At 47.0% G+C, this 17,325-nt stretch overlaps 1 protein-coding gene across 2 annotated transcripts in view; it reads right to left on the bottom strand.

Moving 5' to 3' along the window:
- Nucleotides 1-313: 313 nt before the first annotated feature.
- Nucleotides 314-17,325, bottom strand: part of LOC309550884 (uncharacterized protein) — a 59,485-nt gene continuing 42,473 nt past the window's right edge. For both annotated transcript variants that reach the window (XM_082251260.1, XM_082251261.1), the window contains 3 exons: nucleotides 15,863-15,949; nucleotides 10,613-10,771; nucleotides 314-1,686 (listed from right to left, as the gene is read on the bottom strand). In XM_082251260.1, the coding sequence (XP_082107386.1) occupies nucleotides 611-1,686; nucleotides 10,613-10,771; nucleotides 15,863-15,949 (1,322 nt within the window). In that variant the 3' untranslated portion in view covers nucleotides 314-610. The remainder of the gene's footprint in view (nucleotides 1,687-10,612; nucleotides 10,772-15,862; nucleotides 15,950-17,325) is intronic.

Here is a 17,325-nt window from a genome sequence, read left to right as displayed (position 1 = left end):
TTAAGTTACTTACCTGCCTGTCCGCCGCTGTACAGAGCCATGTATGCACAGCTCGCTGTACAAATTCAGCAATGCCAAATCTGATTGAGCTCCCACATGCGACGTCAACCCCACCAGGCCAATGACAGTGGCTGTCGATTAAGACCCCGAAAACCAGGTACCCACTCCCCCCAAAACAAAAGTGCCTAAATGTGAAGTGTGTGTGTGTGTGTGTGTGTGTGTGTGTGTGTGTGTGTGTGTGTGTGTGTGTGTGTGTGTGGGTAAGAACAACAGAACTTCCCTTTTTTGGGTGAAGTACCGCATTAACTCAAAATGTCATGACTTCTAACACTGTACTCTTTTCTTGGTACACAGAGAGGCACAGTGCCATCTAAGGACTGGAGAGTAAGCAAAGTTCCAGCCTGCATGTGATTACCTTGGTTGGCTGTCTTGGAGATAACCCAAGCATATGTGGATTCAGCAATGGTACTATGTTTAAGTTCTAAGACTTTGCACAAAAGCTAAGTGCAATCACTGTATGGACAACATGACACAAGCACACTGCTCAGAAACCAGCACAGAAAATGGCAGTGTGTACACCTCCCACAAAGTCAGTCAACTGTACACCTCGTCAGCTGTGTTCCACCAAATCACCAGACAATTCTTCCTGACTGGTGGGAGATTCGGAACGTACGAGTACATGCTCCTCTGTCCAGGACGTGCCTTTGTTTGCTCCCTGATAAATCTTCCTCCACAAAGAGTCCATTTTGCCCAGGTGGACCCTCTGGTGTCGCACAAGGGTGGAATGCTGGGTGAAGCTCTTGCCACACTGGGCGCAGGCGTAAGGTCGGTAACCGGTGTGGATCTGCTGGTGGGCCTTCAGGTTGGATATCTTGCTGAATCCCTTCTGGCAGACGTCACAGGTGTATGGTTTTTCCCCACTGTGGATTTTCTGGTGTCCTGTGAGGTGGGAGTGCTCACTAAAAGACTTGCCGCACTCAGTGCACTTGTACGGCCGCTCCCCGGTGTGTGTGCGGACATGGTTGCTCAGGTGCCCCTTCTGGCTAAAGGTCTTTTCGCACTGAGCACACTTGAATGGGCGGGCGCCGGAGTGCTTGCGGCGGTGGCGCACCAAGCTTGAGTGCTGGCTAAAGCAGATGTCGCACTCGGGGCACTTGTAAGGCTTCTCCCCCGTGTGAATGCGCTGGTGGACAATGAGGTTGGAGTTCTCGCTAAAGCTCTTATTGCAGGTGTCGCACTTGTAGCGCTTCTCACCTGAGTGGACCCTTAGGTGGACCGTGAGGTGGGAGTTCTCACTGAAGGCTTTGTGGCACTCTGGGCATTTGAAGGGGCGCTCTCCGGTGTGAATTCTCCTGTGGGCCTTAAGGTGGGAGTTTCTGGTGAAACCTTTTCCGCACTCGCCACAACGGTATCGCTTCTCACCCATCAGCATAAGCCGCTGCTTGCTGTGGACGCTGTAGTTGTCGTATAAGCCTCGGTCATACTCACTCCGGTTTGGCCTTTGGTAGTCCTTCATGAGAAGTATCGGGTGAGTGAAGCTATTCAGGTACTTCTCTAGCTCCAGCGAGTTCTCCAGCGCGTATTCCTGGGTCAGGGCCCGGTTAAGGGTGATGCCAGCATTAGGAAACAGCAACATGCCATCTTCTCCAATGGAAGGGATTTCTGGTCTGTGATTGTTTTCCAAGCCTGCAGAGTACAAAAGCATAGTTACTAATAAAATATACAAGGGAGTCATCCATCCTCCCCAGGGGGAATGGTTTTAAACTAGAGCAAACAATTCCTATGCTACATATCCCTATAGAGAAATGGGGCCTGAAAAATAACCTGTACTTTGCCCATATAGGACAAAGCAACAATATGAGGTTACCTTCAACTATTTCAGCATTAGAGCAATTGTTTTTCATTTTTTGCAGACATGTAATCAGTTCTGGCCATAAAATTACTTAAACCTCCAGAAAAGCAAAAGGTCCTATAGAAAAAAAAATATGACGATAGTTGCAACTTTTTAGGTTTCTCAAATGCAAATTTTCAGGGGAAAAAAATGAATTTTTGTAAAATCTTACCTGTAAAATTCCTCTCTGAGTCCTCCGACAGTCGCCGCCACCTCTAAGTCATCACTGTTGGGTATTGACTTCCCATCTGCAGGAATAGCTAGGCATATAAACTTGGTCCAAAGACAAAAGGCATTAGCATATACACATCCATGGGGGCTGTCCCATCTGGTCAATACCCCCCCTGCATCACCACTCCCAACTCAGTTTGGTAGCATAGCAGTAGGTAATAAGAACCCCAAAAGAGGGGCGGCGACTGTCGGAGGACTCAGAGAAAGGAATTTTACAGGTAAGATTTTAGAAAAATTCCGTTCTCTTGCGTCCTCCTCCGACAGTCGCCGCCACCTCTAAGTCATCACTGTTGGGATGTCCCAAAGCAGTATAGACATGAGGGGTGGGAGACGCAACCGCAGAAAAGGCAACGCAGTACCCACATCAGAGAAAGGAATCTTACATGCACCGTAAGAGAACTAACTGGGCAACAGAAAAAAACAATGCTCAACAGGAGCAACAGCCCAGGAAAGCAAATGCCAACAGCCAGGGACCCAGAAAAAAATTCAAGGGTCCATCATGGCACTGCCGCACTGAGAACTTTGCGGCCAAAAGAAGCATCAGCTGATGCCAGAACATCTACTTTGTAGAATTTGGAAAAGGTGTGAACCGACGACCAAGTCGCAGCCTTGCACACCTGGGCCACCGAGGCCCGATGCCAAAAGGCCCAGGACGTGCTCAAAGACCTGGTAGAGTGCGCTTTAACAGGGAAGGGCGGAACCCGTTCCTTCAAGGCATAAGCCTGCTCAATGGTCTGTCTGATCCATTTGGCAATAGTTGCTGCAGACGCAGCCATGCCCTTCCGAGACCCCTCAGGAAGGACAAATAGGGAATCCGTCTTCCGAAAGGATTCCGTAGACGACAGGTAAACCCTGATCGCCCTAACAACATCCAAGGAATGCAAGGCAATCTCCTTAGGATGCTTAGGCTTCGTGCAAAGCAAAGGCAGGACAATGTCCTCATTAAGGTGGAACTCAGAGATCACCTTGGGAAGGAAGGATGGGGGTGGTCGCAAAACCACCTTATCCTTGTGAATTATCAAGTACGGGGAGCGGCAAGACAACGCCGCGAGCTCCGACACTCTGCGAGCCGAAGTGATCGCCACTAAAAAAGCAACCTTTTTCGACAGCAGAGGCAACGATATCTCCCTGATGTTTTCAAAGGGAGCACGCTGTAACACGAACAGAACCAAGTTCAAGTCCCATGGAGGTAAAGGCTCCTTCCTGGGAGGAGCCAAATGTCGCACACCTTGAATGAAGGTGCGAACCAAGGAATGAAACGCCTCAGGGCTTTGGTAAAGGACCGCCAGTGCAGACACCTGGCCCTTTATCGTGGCCAGAGCCAGGCGCTGATCCACTCCAGACTGAAGGAAAGCTAACACTCTCGACACTGAGTAAGAACGAGTGGAGAACCCCCTGGATTCACACCAGGCGAATTAAGTTTTCCAGGTACGGTAATAGATCTTACCAGAGGAGGATTTTCTAGCCTTGATTAGGGTAGGGATAACCTCAGGGGAGAGACGCTTGTCCCTCAAGACCCGGGTCTCAACAGCCAGGCCGTTAAAGCCAGCGACTGTAAAGCAGGATGGAAGATCGGACCTTGAGACAGGAGATCTTCCCGCAGAGGCAGCCGCCACGGAGGCGCCACTGCCAGGTGAACAACGTCGGCGTACCAGGACCGGCGAGGCCAGTCCGGAGCCACCAGAATCATCATGTGCGGTTCCGAGACCAATCTGCGGAGGAATCGGGATAGTAACTGGATCGGAGGAAAGGCGTAAAGCAGACGATACTGATGCCAAGGGGCCACCAACGCATCCGAGGGGTCCGCCAACGGATCGCGCGTTCTTGCCACGTACCTTTCCACCTTTTGATTTAGCCGGGATGCGAACAGATCCACGTCCGGGGATCCCCACCTCGCACACAGCATCTGAAAGACCTCCGGGTGTAGGGACCATTCCCCCTGGTCCAGGGTCTGGCGGCTCAGATAGTCGACCTGCCAATTCTCCACACCCGGAATGTGAACAGCTGAGATCGCCGGGACATGAGTCTCGGCCCAAGACAGAATGTCGGTCACCTCCCGGGCAGCTCGGGCACTCCTGGTGCCCCCCTGGTGGTTGATGTAAGCCACCGCGGTAGCATTGTCCGTCTGTACGCGGACAGGCAGGCCCCGGAGACGGTCCGACCACTGGAAGAGACAGAGTTTGATCGCTCGTAATTCCAGCACATTTATCGGGAGGGAGGACTCCTCCTCCGACCAAGTGCCCTGGGCAGACAGGTTGCCCAGGACTCCACCCCAGCCCGACAGGCTGGCGTCCGTGGTAACCACCGTCCACACCAATGGACGGAAGGACTTGCCTTCCGCCACCGACGGGGGCTGGATCCACCACAGAAGAGCCAATCTGGTCTGATGACTCAAGGAGACATCCAGATCCAAGGACTGAGGTAGTCTGTCCCACCTGGCCAGGATCTCCGTCTGGAGAGCCCACGTGTGGAACTGGGCAAAGGGAATCGCCTCGAAGGCCGACACTATCAACCCCAGGCCCCGCATACAGGTCCTGAGTGACGAGGACGGGTTGTCCCTGAGGGACCTGAGCTCGTCCCGCAAAGTCCGGAGCTTGTCCTCCGGCAAGAACACCTTTGCCTGAGCAGAGTCCAGAACCATTCCCAGGTAGGGAAGGCGAAGCGATGGAGACAACGCCGATTTCTGAACGTTGATGGTCCATCCGAACTCCTGGAGCGTCTGTACCGTGATGGACAGATCGCGCACAAGGTCCTGGCTGGCACGTGATCTCAGAAGCAGATCGTCCAGGTAACCCAGGACCGCAATGCCCTAGGCCCGCAGCAGGCCCAGAACCGGCGCAAACAAGGGTCCATCTGACCCTTTTGCTCTGGAGAACCAGGGCGGCCAGTCCGAATCCCAGCACCGTATGATCCATCTTCATCCGAAGAGAAGACTAACACTAGAAGCTGACAAAATAAACAGCTAGTAAAGCAAGAGAAAAAAACTGACATTTTCAAAGAAAATCAAATAAAAGATTAGGAAGGCTGAGACTAAAGCCCCAGCACAAGGTAAGCCTGACTATTCCTGACGCTAGGCAGATTAAAACTGAGTTGGGAGTGGTGATGCGGGGGGGGGGGGGGCGGTATTGACCAGATGGGACAGCCCCCATGGGTGTGTATATGCTAATGCCTTTTGTCTTTGGACTAAGTCTATATGCCTAGCTATTCCTGCAGATGGGAAGTCAATACCCAACAATGATGACTTAGAGGTGGCGGCGACTGTCGGAGGACGTAAGAGAAAATAGAATACATTTTAGTGCAAACACACACAATATAATACCCAATTTTTTGGTAAAAATATAAAAGAGGAGGTTGTCGAGTAAATCGATGCCATTCATGCCAAGTCCTAAACTTGCATGCGCCTGTGATATCGCAGAAAAAAAAAATCTCTGCACTCGAAAATCTCCATAGGTGACACTTTAAAAGCTTTCACAGCTCGATAGTTTAGAGTTAACCAGGAGCTCTTGTGCTAAAATGATTGTTCTGACATTCGTTGCAATACATCACATGCGTGGTGCGAATGTGGTTTATATACACGTGCACACCCTGGGCAACAGGGTTAAAGCAAAAAATAAATAAAAAATTTTAAACATTTTATAATTTTATTGTTTACTTTTTCTTTTTCCCCTTGTATTTATTTATAATTTATTGCCATCACAAGGGGTTCTTAAACCCCCATGTGAAAATATTGGGCAGATGACAAGCACTGTTTATGGAGACAGAGGTCTAAAAGACCACAATGTCTTTCCTGCCTCTCACAGCAGCTAACCGAGCACAGATCTGCTCAGTTAGATGTGTCCCCTGGCTGTACTGGCCAAGAAATGGGAGGATCTGAAACCGGAAATGACTAAATTGTTGACGTTTCTGGTTCCTTTCACGGATGTGACCTTCCCTGCTCTCCATTCTGAAGTTGGTGCTTTTGGTCCTGGGAATCATTAAGGGGGGGGGGGGGGAACTGCGCCCCCTGCACTGTAAAGTATTAATGGGCTATACAGCCGCCGCATCCCTTTCACTTTCAAGCCAGGAGCCAGCTGAACAAACCAGGCACAGGCCAGGCAATCAGCTTGTGCTTAAAGTGGTTGTAACCCTCAAAAGAAAAAAAAAAAAAAGAAAGAAAAAAAATCCTGTTTCCTTATAGCAGGTTAAACAGCGCAGTGCTTTTGTAGTCTAACCTGTTCCTCTTTATTCTGTATAAAACCTGGCTGATCCTGCCTGTTCCTGTGTCCCCCTTTGTAAACTGACCACAGTAATCATGGCTGTCGATCCCCGATCACCATGGTCAGTTTACGTGCCTCCATTATACGCTGCTCTCCTCTCTCCCCCTCCTTCCCTGTCCGCGATCTCTTCCCCACCCCACCCCCCTCCTGCCGCTATTAACAGCTGGCAGTAAAATTACCTAAAGATTACTGCTAGCCCCTCTCTTTTTTGCAGGCATCCTACACTGTATAAATGTTAGTTTGAAACTATGCCTCTAAATACCTTACCTCCTAACTTTTCTGGCCAGTCACGTGACCTTCGGCAGCCCCATCGTAGAAATACTGCGGGAAGGGCTGAGTGGCAGCACAGCGGTCACATGACCTCCCCGGCTGACGTCAAAAGAGGATCTCGGCCCCTCCTGCTGTAGCCCTTACACCGGAGGAGAGCGACCGAGGTCATGTCATCGGCCAGAAAAGATCGGAGATAAGGTATTTAGAGGCATCGTTTTACACTAACATTTACAGTGTGTAAGATGGCTTCATTAAACAGAGGGGCTGGGAGTGTTTTTTTTTTTTTTTTTTTTAACTTCACAACCACTTTAACCGTTCACTCTTTGGTCTTATGGTGGTCAACTTGAAAATTATAGAAGGCTTCAAGTGCTCTAAAGTGCATTGATGTGCGCTACAGCCCATTGAAAATGAAGGGGATGTAGCGCTCATCAAAGCCCAAAACATTTGGTCTTGCATATCGCAATACACACTGAAAAAGCTGTAGTACAAAAAACCCAGCGTTGGTGTCAGTGGATTCAATAATACCCCCAGCACTGGTGTCAGTGAATATAAAAATTACTCTCAACACTGGTATCAGAGAGGGTAATAAAAAAAAAAAAAAAAAAAACACAACATTGGTGTCAGTGGTTGCAATAATAGACACCAGCACTGGTGTCAGTACTATTAATGCCTCCCCTCACATACCCGTGGCTACTGATAGTGAAATATAACCCCCTTACATTGTTGGTCAGTGGAAATGTATCCCCACCTATCCCTGCACTGGGGGTCAGTGGCAGTAAAAGTTAACCCCACCCCATTATTATTATTGCAGGTCAGTGGATGCAATAATAATCCCCAGCACTGGTGTCAGTGGTTGCCAAATAGACACCAGGATTGATGCTAGTACTATTACTAATACTATTAATGCCTCCCGAACACATTGATGGTTGCTGGCAGTGAAAGCTAATCCCCATACCCCCCTGCACTGTGGTCAGTTGCAATTTACGCAATCTCTCCTCGCCCCCACTCCTTCTGCATTGGTGGTGATGGCAGTCACTGTAAACCCCACCATCCCCCCAAATCTTCCCCTCCCCACATTGATGATTACAGGCTCTCATGCTGCTCTCTCACCTCAGCCTGATAATGAAGGCAGAGATAACATTACCCATCACCCCACTGCCACTCTGCTGCCTATCTGGTGCCCAATAGCTTGCAGATTGCTTGCAGAGAGCCGGCAGGCCACCTGTTGGGCACCAGGGATCTACAACATCCTTTTTACCCCTTGGAACCCTTGAACTATTGTTCTGGTCTAAAGGTACCTCTGCTAAAACCAGTTCATCATGCGTCAATGATATAAATTTCCCTTAAAATGATTGTCAGTTAGAAAAATGCCCCCCTTACAAACAACTAAAAAGATCAGTGGTGTTATGGCATTGAAAGTATGTGGAACTAAACTCCCGAAAATACTCAACTCCATGTTCAAGCAACATGACGGTTATATCCCTCGCAGCCCCCCATCTTCTGGGTATTTGGCCCTTTGATTGGCCGGCAGGGGGTGAAGTCATCCTGCACATGCAGTCAGTCAATTCCAGTAGTGAGTGTCAAGAATGCAAACTGAGCTGCGCATGCACAGCATAGTGTGCATTTTATTAGAAAACTGTGGGTAGTCTTTTGGTACCAGTGGTATGTCAATCTTGAATTTTTCTTATTCTTTTATTTTTCCTGTAAAGCTTGAATTTTTCTTCTTTAAAATAAAAAAAAAAAAAAAAAAAAAAAAAAAATTGAGCAGGCGGGCAAGTGTGTTATTGCAGAAGAAACAGCATATCTCTTCTGCAATCAACAGCTGCCTGCTCACAGTTATCTACAAATCAGATTTAGTTACGCTTTAAGCCCCCACATTTTTCCCCAGCATCAGTGATCACCTGATCACACCCCCACACCATCCTGGGCCATTCTCGCTCTCTCCAGACTGGGACTTTACTTGTAATGGGCATGGAGATAACATCACTTCACAGGAGTCTCCTTGTCAGTTGCTGAGCGTTCTAGTGCCCAGCACCCTGCTGCCGAACTGATGCCCAATAGCTTTCAGGCTGCATGCAGAGGGCAGGCAGGCCACATACGGACTATGGCACGCCTCTTGGGCTCCCGGGATCTAAAGCTTTTTTTTTTTTTTACCTCTATGAAACCCTTGAAATATTTTTCAGATCTAGGGGAGCCCCTAGTAAAACCAGTTCATTAAGGGTTAGTAGGCGAAATTCTCCTTACATTGGGGGTCAGCGTGAAGAATGACTCCCGTTTACACCATGTTGGTGGGGTAACCCTTACAGCGGTGGTCAGAATGCCACGCACACAAACAACCAAAAAAACATTACGGATGTCAAGCAGCTGATTCTACCAAGTGGTTCAAGACTCTGAACTTTATAGGTCAATCAGCCACAACTCAAGGAATAGGTTTTGAAAGAACCCAAGGGTTCCACAGAGCCAGGGCTTTTTTTTCAGTGGGAATGCAGATCCAGCACCTCCGGCATTAAATGTATGTAATATTAAGGGGTTCTGGGGTGTGCTGCAAGATCTATTAATACTCGCTGCTGAGGAATCTGTCACTGGAGGGGATCCATTTTTGCAGGGGGGTCTACTGCTGTTTGAGGTCTATTGCTGCTGATGGGGGATCTATTTTTGCAGGAGGAGTCTATTGTTGCTGGCTGTGGGGAGATTTGTTGTTGCTGCCGAGGGTCTATTGTTGCAAAACATTCATTGTTGATGGGGGGGATCCATTGTTGCTGGCTGCTGGGGAACTATTTTACTGCTTTTCTTGTTAGACAAATTCCATACAAATTACTTGGCACCACAAACGTTACTTGGTTCTGTATTCTCTAAAATGGGGCGGTATTGGGAAGTGGGTAGGGGCTGGAACCAAGGGACGGTGCTCAGAGGTGGGTAGCAGGGTGGAGATAAGGGGAGACTCAAAAGGCGGAGTTCCTGCACCTATTCTGAGAAAAAAAGCCCTAAGCAGAACCCACGTTAAGAATGGCCGCCTTAAGCTGGCCAAACATGGATCGAAAGTTGGCCTGTTCAGACGAGTCGAATTTCAATCTATGTATGAGCAGAGAGGCTGTATCTATGGATTGACTTCTGTACAGTCGCTCCCTGTCAGATTATCCCTGCTCAATCAGCGACGCTGACTATAGCCAGCAGCACTGATCAGTGTATTTTGATGGCAGGGAAGTCTCAAGTTAGTGTGGATGGGGGAATAGATGGGGGGGGGTCCTAACAGGAAGGAGGGGAACCCAGAGGTCCGACCGTCCCATGGAGGGGCCAACGTCCACCACAAAAATCTCCAGGGGGAGAGGGGGGGACAGTTACTTATACCAGGATCCAGGCAAGCAACGCTCCAGACAGAACCTCCTCTCCATCGAAATGGGGGGCTATCAGCCAAGAGGAACGCTGCTACTCGGGCCGAGACCTGGTCGTATGTGACCTCCTGAGGCGTTTAACTCGCAGACCAGCCCCCGTCCAGTGGGGCTATGTCGCAGTCGACCTACTGCGGAGCTAAGGTCTGCGTGCGCTCACTGGCCAGACTGGGGTGACCACTGGATCTAGATTATCCAGCCCGTCGCCCAGTCCGGCAGTTGATTGTAGATCTCACAGGAAAAAAAACCAAGAGAAAAATTCTATCTAAAAAGAAAAAAAAAAAAAATTGCCAGCACCAGGGATCCCAGCAAGAAACTAGGTCCCTTCTCCTGACTAGGCAGGAAAAAAAAACTGAGTACCTACAGCAGAGAGAGGGCGTATACCCCCTGGGACTGCCCATAGGAGTAGCTAGCCTTTTTTCTGCATAGTGTCCTACTCCTGTAGGGGGCAGTATAACCCAATGGTTAAGAAGATCAGGATCTGTGTCCGTAACTGAACGAAAGAGAAAAACAGCTTTGGGCAATTCAGAATCATGTCCATGTAATGGCCACTGATAGAAGAGTCAGTCACTTACTCGTGATGTCATCTGTCACTTTTTCTTTAGCCTGGGATTGCGGCCTGGGCTGGAGTGCTTTCTCATCTTCCTTAAGCGATGCTTCTACCACCTGCTGCTCGTTCTCCACCTTCTCTTCTTTCACCACCACAACCAGTTCATGTGAAATCGGAGACCCGGCTGTCAAACAGAAACATTTTACCTAGTGATCACCGGAATGAATAAAGATACTTGAAAACACACAGCAAAGCAACAGACATAAATAAATAAAAAAAAGGACAGAACGTAATCCCAGTAAGGACATCACTAGTCCAAGGGGCAGCTATTTATATGAGGCAAAAGGGAAATTGTCTCCACTGTCTCTCGCATACGCTGCTTTGTGAAGAAAGTTTGTGGCAAGTCTTCAGCCATAATCATACGACAGGACAGGTATGAAGAATTAGTGAAAAGAAAAGAGATCAAATCTGATTAAAGTGGTTCTTCACTACCTTATTCCCCCAATAAGGAAGGCATATCCTAATGGTCAACCATACATAATGCAAGATTTGAATATTTACATTTTTATTTTTATTGTTTTTTGTAAATTGTTGTTAATTTTCGCATCACTTCAGGTTGCAGCCGCCTAAGCAAAGGACATTCATGAGATCCCGAAGACTCGTGGGATATCGGAGTCATCGATCCCAGGAGTGTTCAGGGATCCCAAGCTTCTATCATGGCAGTATTACTGCGCAGGTGCCAATCCGGGAGGTGCATGCAGGGTAGCCAGCTGAACGAAATCACAGAAGTAAACGGGTGCCAGCTTCAGATGCCCACACATAGTTACATAGTAGGTGAGGTTGAATAAAGAAAATAGTCCATCCAGTTCAACCTGTGTAGGTGTGTGTGGCTGTAATCATCTAACATAGCCCTTAATGTCCTGATCCTTGAGATGTAAGTCTAAGAGTCTTTTGATGGCTGCTGCCAGAACTTCTGCAGGAAGGATTGAACTATAGATATAGCAAGTAAATATTACATGGATGTATATGAGATTATCCAAATGAGATGCTGTGATTTGGAAATTTCGAGACTGTAGTCCCTCTTTAGAAGTAGTAAGAGGAAAGACATGCTAGACAATGTACATTAGATTAAAAACAGATTAGACATTAATGGCTGTGTGTTGAGTTATTTTGAGGGGACAGCAAATTTACACTGTTATACAAGCTGTACACTCACTACTTTACATTGTAGCAAAGGGTAATTTCTTCAGTGTTGTCACATAAAAGATAAGAAAATATTTTACAAAAAATGTGAGGGGTGTACTCACTTTTGTGAGATACTGTAGATATATTAAATAATCACATGAACACCCGCTTGCTCTCAGCAGACCACAATATATGCAAAAAAAAGGGCTCAACATATTGATACCGTAAAAACAGTTTTTTTTTAATTAAAATTAGGATTTTTATTACAGTTTACCTGTAAAATCCTTTTCTTGGAGTACATCACGGGACACAGAGCTGGTAATAATTACTATTTGGGTTATACGCTACCTTCAGGTGAATGGACACTGGCAACCAATAGAAAGAAAGTTCCTCCTATATAACCCCTCCCATACAGGAAGAACATCCGTTTTTGAAGCAAGCAATGAAGATCCCAGAAAAAAGAGGGGAGGGAGCTCTGTGTCCCGTCATGTACTCCAAGAAAAGGATTTTACAGATAAGCTTGTAATAAAAATTCTAAATTTCTTTATCGTACATCACGGGACACAGAGCTGGTAATTACTCTTTGGGATGTCGTAAAGCAATGCCCTTCAGGGGAGGGGACACAGAGCCCCAAATTTGCCCCTGAGCAAAGAAAAAACGTAGGACTATACAGCTGCTTGCAGTACGCTACTTCCAAACTGAGCCCCTTCACGTCCATTTGATAGAATTTTGTGAATGTATGTACTGAAGACCAGGTAGCAGCTTTGCAGATCTGGGCCCAAGATACTTGATGGTGCACTGCCCATGAAGCACTTACCCTTCTGGTAGAGTGGGCCTTTAAGTTAAAAGGCGGAACCTTACCCTTCAAGCCATAAGCTTGAGAAATGACTTGCTGAATTCATCTAGAAATAGTGGAGGAAGTTGCCGCTTGGCCTTTCTTAGGCCCATCTGGCAAAAAGAAAGCATCAGTATTACGAAGCTGTGCTGACCTGGTTAAATAGAATTTAACCGCATGTACAACGTCAAGAGAATGTAACAACCTTTCCTCAGAAGACTGAGGATTAGGAAAAATGATGAAGGCAGAACAATATCCTGGTTCAAGTGAAAACCAGAAACTACCTTAAGGAGAAAAACAGGATGAGGATGAAAAAATTACCTATACTTCTACATTTAGAAAAAAAAAAAAAAGTTCCTTACACGAAAAAGCCGCCCTTCTAGCTGAGGTTAAAGCAACCAAAAAAAGACCAGCTTACTCAATAAAAGTAACAAGGGTATATGCCCGATAGGCTCGAAGGGCTGCTTCTGCAGGACCGTGAGAACCAGATTCAAGTCCCAAGGCCATAGAATTGGTTTGACTTGCGGGCTCTGTCAAAGACCTTCAAGGACCGGGTCCTCTAGCTGTAGGAGGCCACTCCCTTGGACCTGTAGAGCACCCTGCTGGAATCACCTTGGGAAGTTTTAACCAGGGTTCCATTTCCCAGGGTCCAGCTCCCGAAGGAACACATTACAGGCTAAACCTCGGATCTTTGGTTACCGAGGCTCGGGTACCGTCCTTTTAGCGCTTAGCCTTTTGAATGGATCCGATAGATCGCCCCTTTTTCTGGGACAATACAAAATCTTGGAGAGCTTTAACAGTCATGACCACCACCTTCAAGACACTGGCGAAAAAACTGAGGTTCTTCCTGTATGGGAGGGGTTATATAGGAGGAACTTTCTATTGGTTTCCAGTGTCCATTCACCTGAAGGTAGCGTATAACCCAAATAGTAATTATTACCAGCTCTGTGTCCCGTGATGTACGATAAAGAAAATAGTATTGCACTTACATGGAATAATCTTGTAAACTGCATGTGAAGCGCCAGAAGACAGACAGGTCCTAACCAAAATGCCATTCTTTGAAGTTGCACTTATTAACACATATCACGGTGTGTTTGCTTTTTGAATTAATGTTGTTACACAGTTCATTATCACATCCTAATGAACATTGTTTATATATGCGCTGCACTTTTGTTTATGAAACCTGATGTGCCTAGTATCATAGGTATTAGTGTTCAGCTGCGTCACTAGATAAGAATCCGAAAAAGAGGGGGGATTTTGGGACTTTATATGAAGCGCACAGTGGGACTTTCCGTGCGTCTCCATCCCTGTTCAATGACATAAAAAGAGAGGTTGGGACTTTAAATGAAAGACATGAGAGGCTGGCAGGGAAATTGTAAGCAACATTTATTGGTACATACAGAATTCTACACATAACAATAAAAAATGCATATCATAAATATATTCATCAAAAAATTGCGTAGTAAATGATCCCCCAATGTATTTGCAAAATAACCCCAAAAATTCCCCTCTCCTCCCCCATTTTTTATGTTTATCCCCCCTCATTTGCAAATATCCTCTCTGTGCCTACATTCCCTATTTTTCATTTATAGATTCTAACATACATCTACTCCTGATGAAGTGGCGATTTGGGTCCATGAAACGCGTTGAGAATATGATGTTATGACACTAAAATACTCCTATATCGTGAATTTGTACTCCTCGGTTATGTATACTGTTCAATACTATATTACGCCAGTGTATCAGCCATATTGGTTATTTTGCAAATACATTGGGGGATCATTTACTACGCAATTTTTTGATGAATATATTTACGATATACATCTTTTATTGTTATGTGTATAATTCTGTATGTACCAATAAATGTTGCTTAAAATTTCCCTGCCAGCCTCTCATGTCTTTCATTTAAAGTCTCAACCTCTCTTTTTATGGCTAGATAAGAATCACTACCGCAGATTTAAATTTTTTATTTTATTTGTTTTAAAAATATACTTGCCTGCTCTGTGCAATGGCTTTGCACAGAGCAGCTCCAATCTTCCTCTTCTTGGGTCACCCCGCTTGGTGCTCCTACTCTTTATCCAGTGCCCCCATAAAAAGCCGCTTCCTAGGGGGGCACTCATGTGGGCTTGCTCCTGAACACCGCTGCCTGCCCATAGACACAGACAGTGGGACATGGCCCCTGCTCCCTTGCCATTGGCTCCCACTGTTTATGGATCCACCCTGTGAGGAGGGACAGAGGAGAGAGAGATGCTGGATCTTGGATTGGAAAAATAATCGCAATAAGCGTATTTCGATTGGTTTTTTGCAAAAGTTATCGCGTCTACAAACTTGGGGAAAGATTTAGGACATTTTTTTTATTTTTACTAGTAATGGCAGCGATTTTTAGCGGGACTGCGACATTGAGGAAGACAGCTCGGACCCCTGACATTTGACACTTTTGGGGGGGACCAGTGACAGGACCACAGTAGTCAGTGCTAAAAAACATGCACTGTTAATGTAATAATGACACTGATAGGGAAGGGGTTAACCTAGGGGTGATCAAAGGGTTGTGAGCCTAGGGGAGTGTTTTCTAACTGTGGGGGGAGGGACTTGTGAAATGATCATAGAGACCTGTGATCCTATATAGAAGGATCACAGGAGCGCTGTGATCATTCCAGAGATAACAACAGTCAGCTGTGTTTACAACAGCAGTCCATCCTTCTCTCTCAGCAGGCACACTCCCCCAGCACCGCTCCCGCAAACCAACGTAGTCATATGTCGATAAGCGTAACCGAGCCAGCCTGCCACAGTATATATGCGGTGGGTGATCGGCAAGCAATCAGCCACAGAACCTGTGTAATTTATGTGTGTCCTGGTTTAAAGGGATGGGGTGGCAACCCTAAACTAGCTTAAAAAAAAAAAAAAAAAAACGCGGATTAGGAGCATTTTTTTACCTGCTTTTTTTCTTGCCGGGAGAAAAGTGTTTAAGAGAGCTCCAGTGTGAATGAGGTCTTAGGCTTTACGAAATTAAAATTCAACAAAAACCTAATACAACACTACAATAATAAAACCCACAGTAAAAGACATGACCAATGCTTAACATAACCCCAGTGAAGACATTTCAAGACCAAACCGCAATATAACCTAAAGATCAAAGCTGAAAGGAGCTTGATACATAACCAAAAAAAAAAAGTGAGCCACAGTAAAACTAAAAAACACACAACAAACTCACAATAGAGATGGCGTAGGATGGAGACATAGCATTACGAGTCTCACCTCTGTCATCGGATTCCGGCTCTGAGGCATACAATTCATCCTCCTGTTTTACTCTCACGGGATGCTCAGGTTTCCGAGCTCGGCTGCCTGGAGATACATTACCAAACACACCGATCAGAATAGGACTTGCTGATTTTGCCTACACACTTGTCATACTGTACTTCCATGATCTTCACCTAGGAAGTCATAAAGCTTATGCAAAAACCAAAGATATGAAAGTAGTTTGTAATTTACACTGGTGGTGGGATGGTACTTATGGCACTTTTCCACTGCAAGTACCGGCTCGGCTCTACTCGGCCCTGCTTGGCCCGGTTTGCTTTTCCACTGCTGGTACTGCATGGTATGGTGTTGGAACGGTTCGGTACGGTTTGGTATGGTTTGTTTTCCACTAAAGTAGTACTAAAAGTTAAGTGGGTGGGATAACAACGATTCTCTGACCAATCAGTAGCTAGTAGTGACTGCATGCAAAGGATTGTGGGATATGGTACTGGGTATGGTACCTCTTGGAACCACAATCGAGGTGGTACGGTTTTTGAGAGCCGTACCGTTCGGTTCCATGTAGTGGAAAAGCGCCGCCGTACCGAACCGTTCCTACACCGTACCATGCGGTACGAGCAGTGGAAAAGCACAAAAGCGAGCCGAACCGTTCGGTTCCATGCAGTGGAAAAGCACCATTACTGGCATTGTTCAGCATTTGTGCACCATGTAGCCCCAGTGGCATAGCGTGGGGGGTGCAGGGGGGGGCCGACCGCACCGGGTGCAACATCTGGGGGGGGCGCATTCCTGCAGTGTCACTCTGTCTGTCTGACTCTGACATACACAGTTTACACACGGTCTTCAGCTGCCTCCATCTTTAGGCTGGGAGATGTCCAGCGCGGCCGCCCTATGGCTGAAAATGGCGGGTCGGGGCAGGGCTGGACTGTGCCTCACCTGTCCATTGGTGTAGGGTGGGGTGGCGTTGCAAGCCAAGCCCCACCTATGCTGCCTCTCCTCACTGCTCAGTCAGTTTAGCAGCGAGTGAGTAAGCAGCCTGGCGCTGTCACAGAGTGGGTTTTTTTTTAATCACCTGATTAGAGACAGAGGCTCTAATAGGCTTTAAAAAAAGGGTGGACCCGGGGCGCAGAGCAGTGTGCCCCGAGCCCACCCATTGTGTGACAATAGCGAATGAGAATTCGCTATTGTCACACAGATCTCACACAGATCCTCCTCTCTCTCATGATCTCTCTGCATTGAAGGGGGGCACGCTTGTCATTCTGCATCGAAATGGGGCACGCTGGTCATTCTGCATTGAAAGGGGGCACGCTGGTCACTCTGCATTGAAAGGGGGCATGGTGGTCACTCTGCATTGAATGGGGGCACGCTGGTCTCTCTGCACTGAAAGGGGGCATGCTGGTCATTCTGCATTGAAAGGGGCACGGCACGCTGGTCTCTCTGCATTGAAAGGGGGCACGCTGGTCTCTCTG

The sequence above is a fragment of the Pelophylax lessonae genome, assembly GCF_965119305.1.
Source record: "Pelophylax lessonae genome assembly, chromosome: 3".
Classification (NCBI taxonomy): domain Eukaryota; kingdom Metazoa; phylum Chordata; class Amphibia; order Anura; family Ranidae; genus Pelophylax; species Pelophylax lessonae.
The sequence above is the reverse complement of the archived record's forward strand: the minus strand, read 5'-3'. Positions and strand labels throughout refer to the sequence as shown.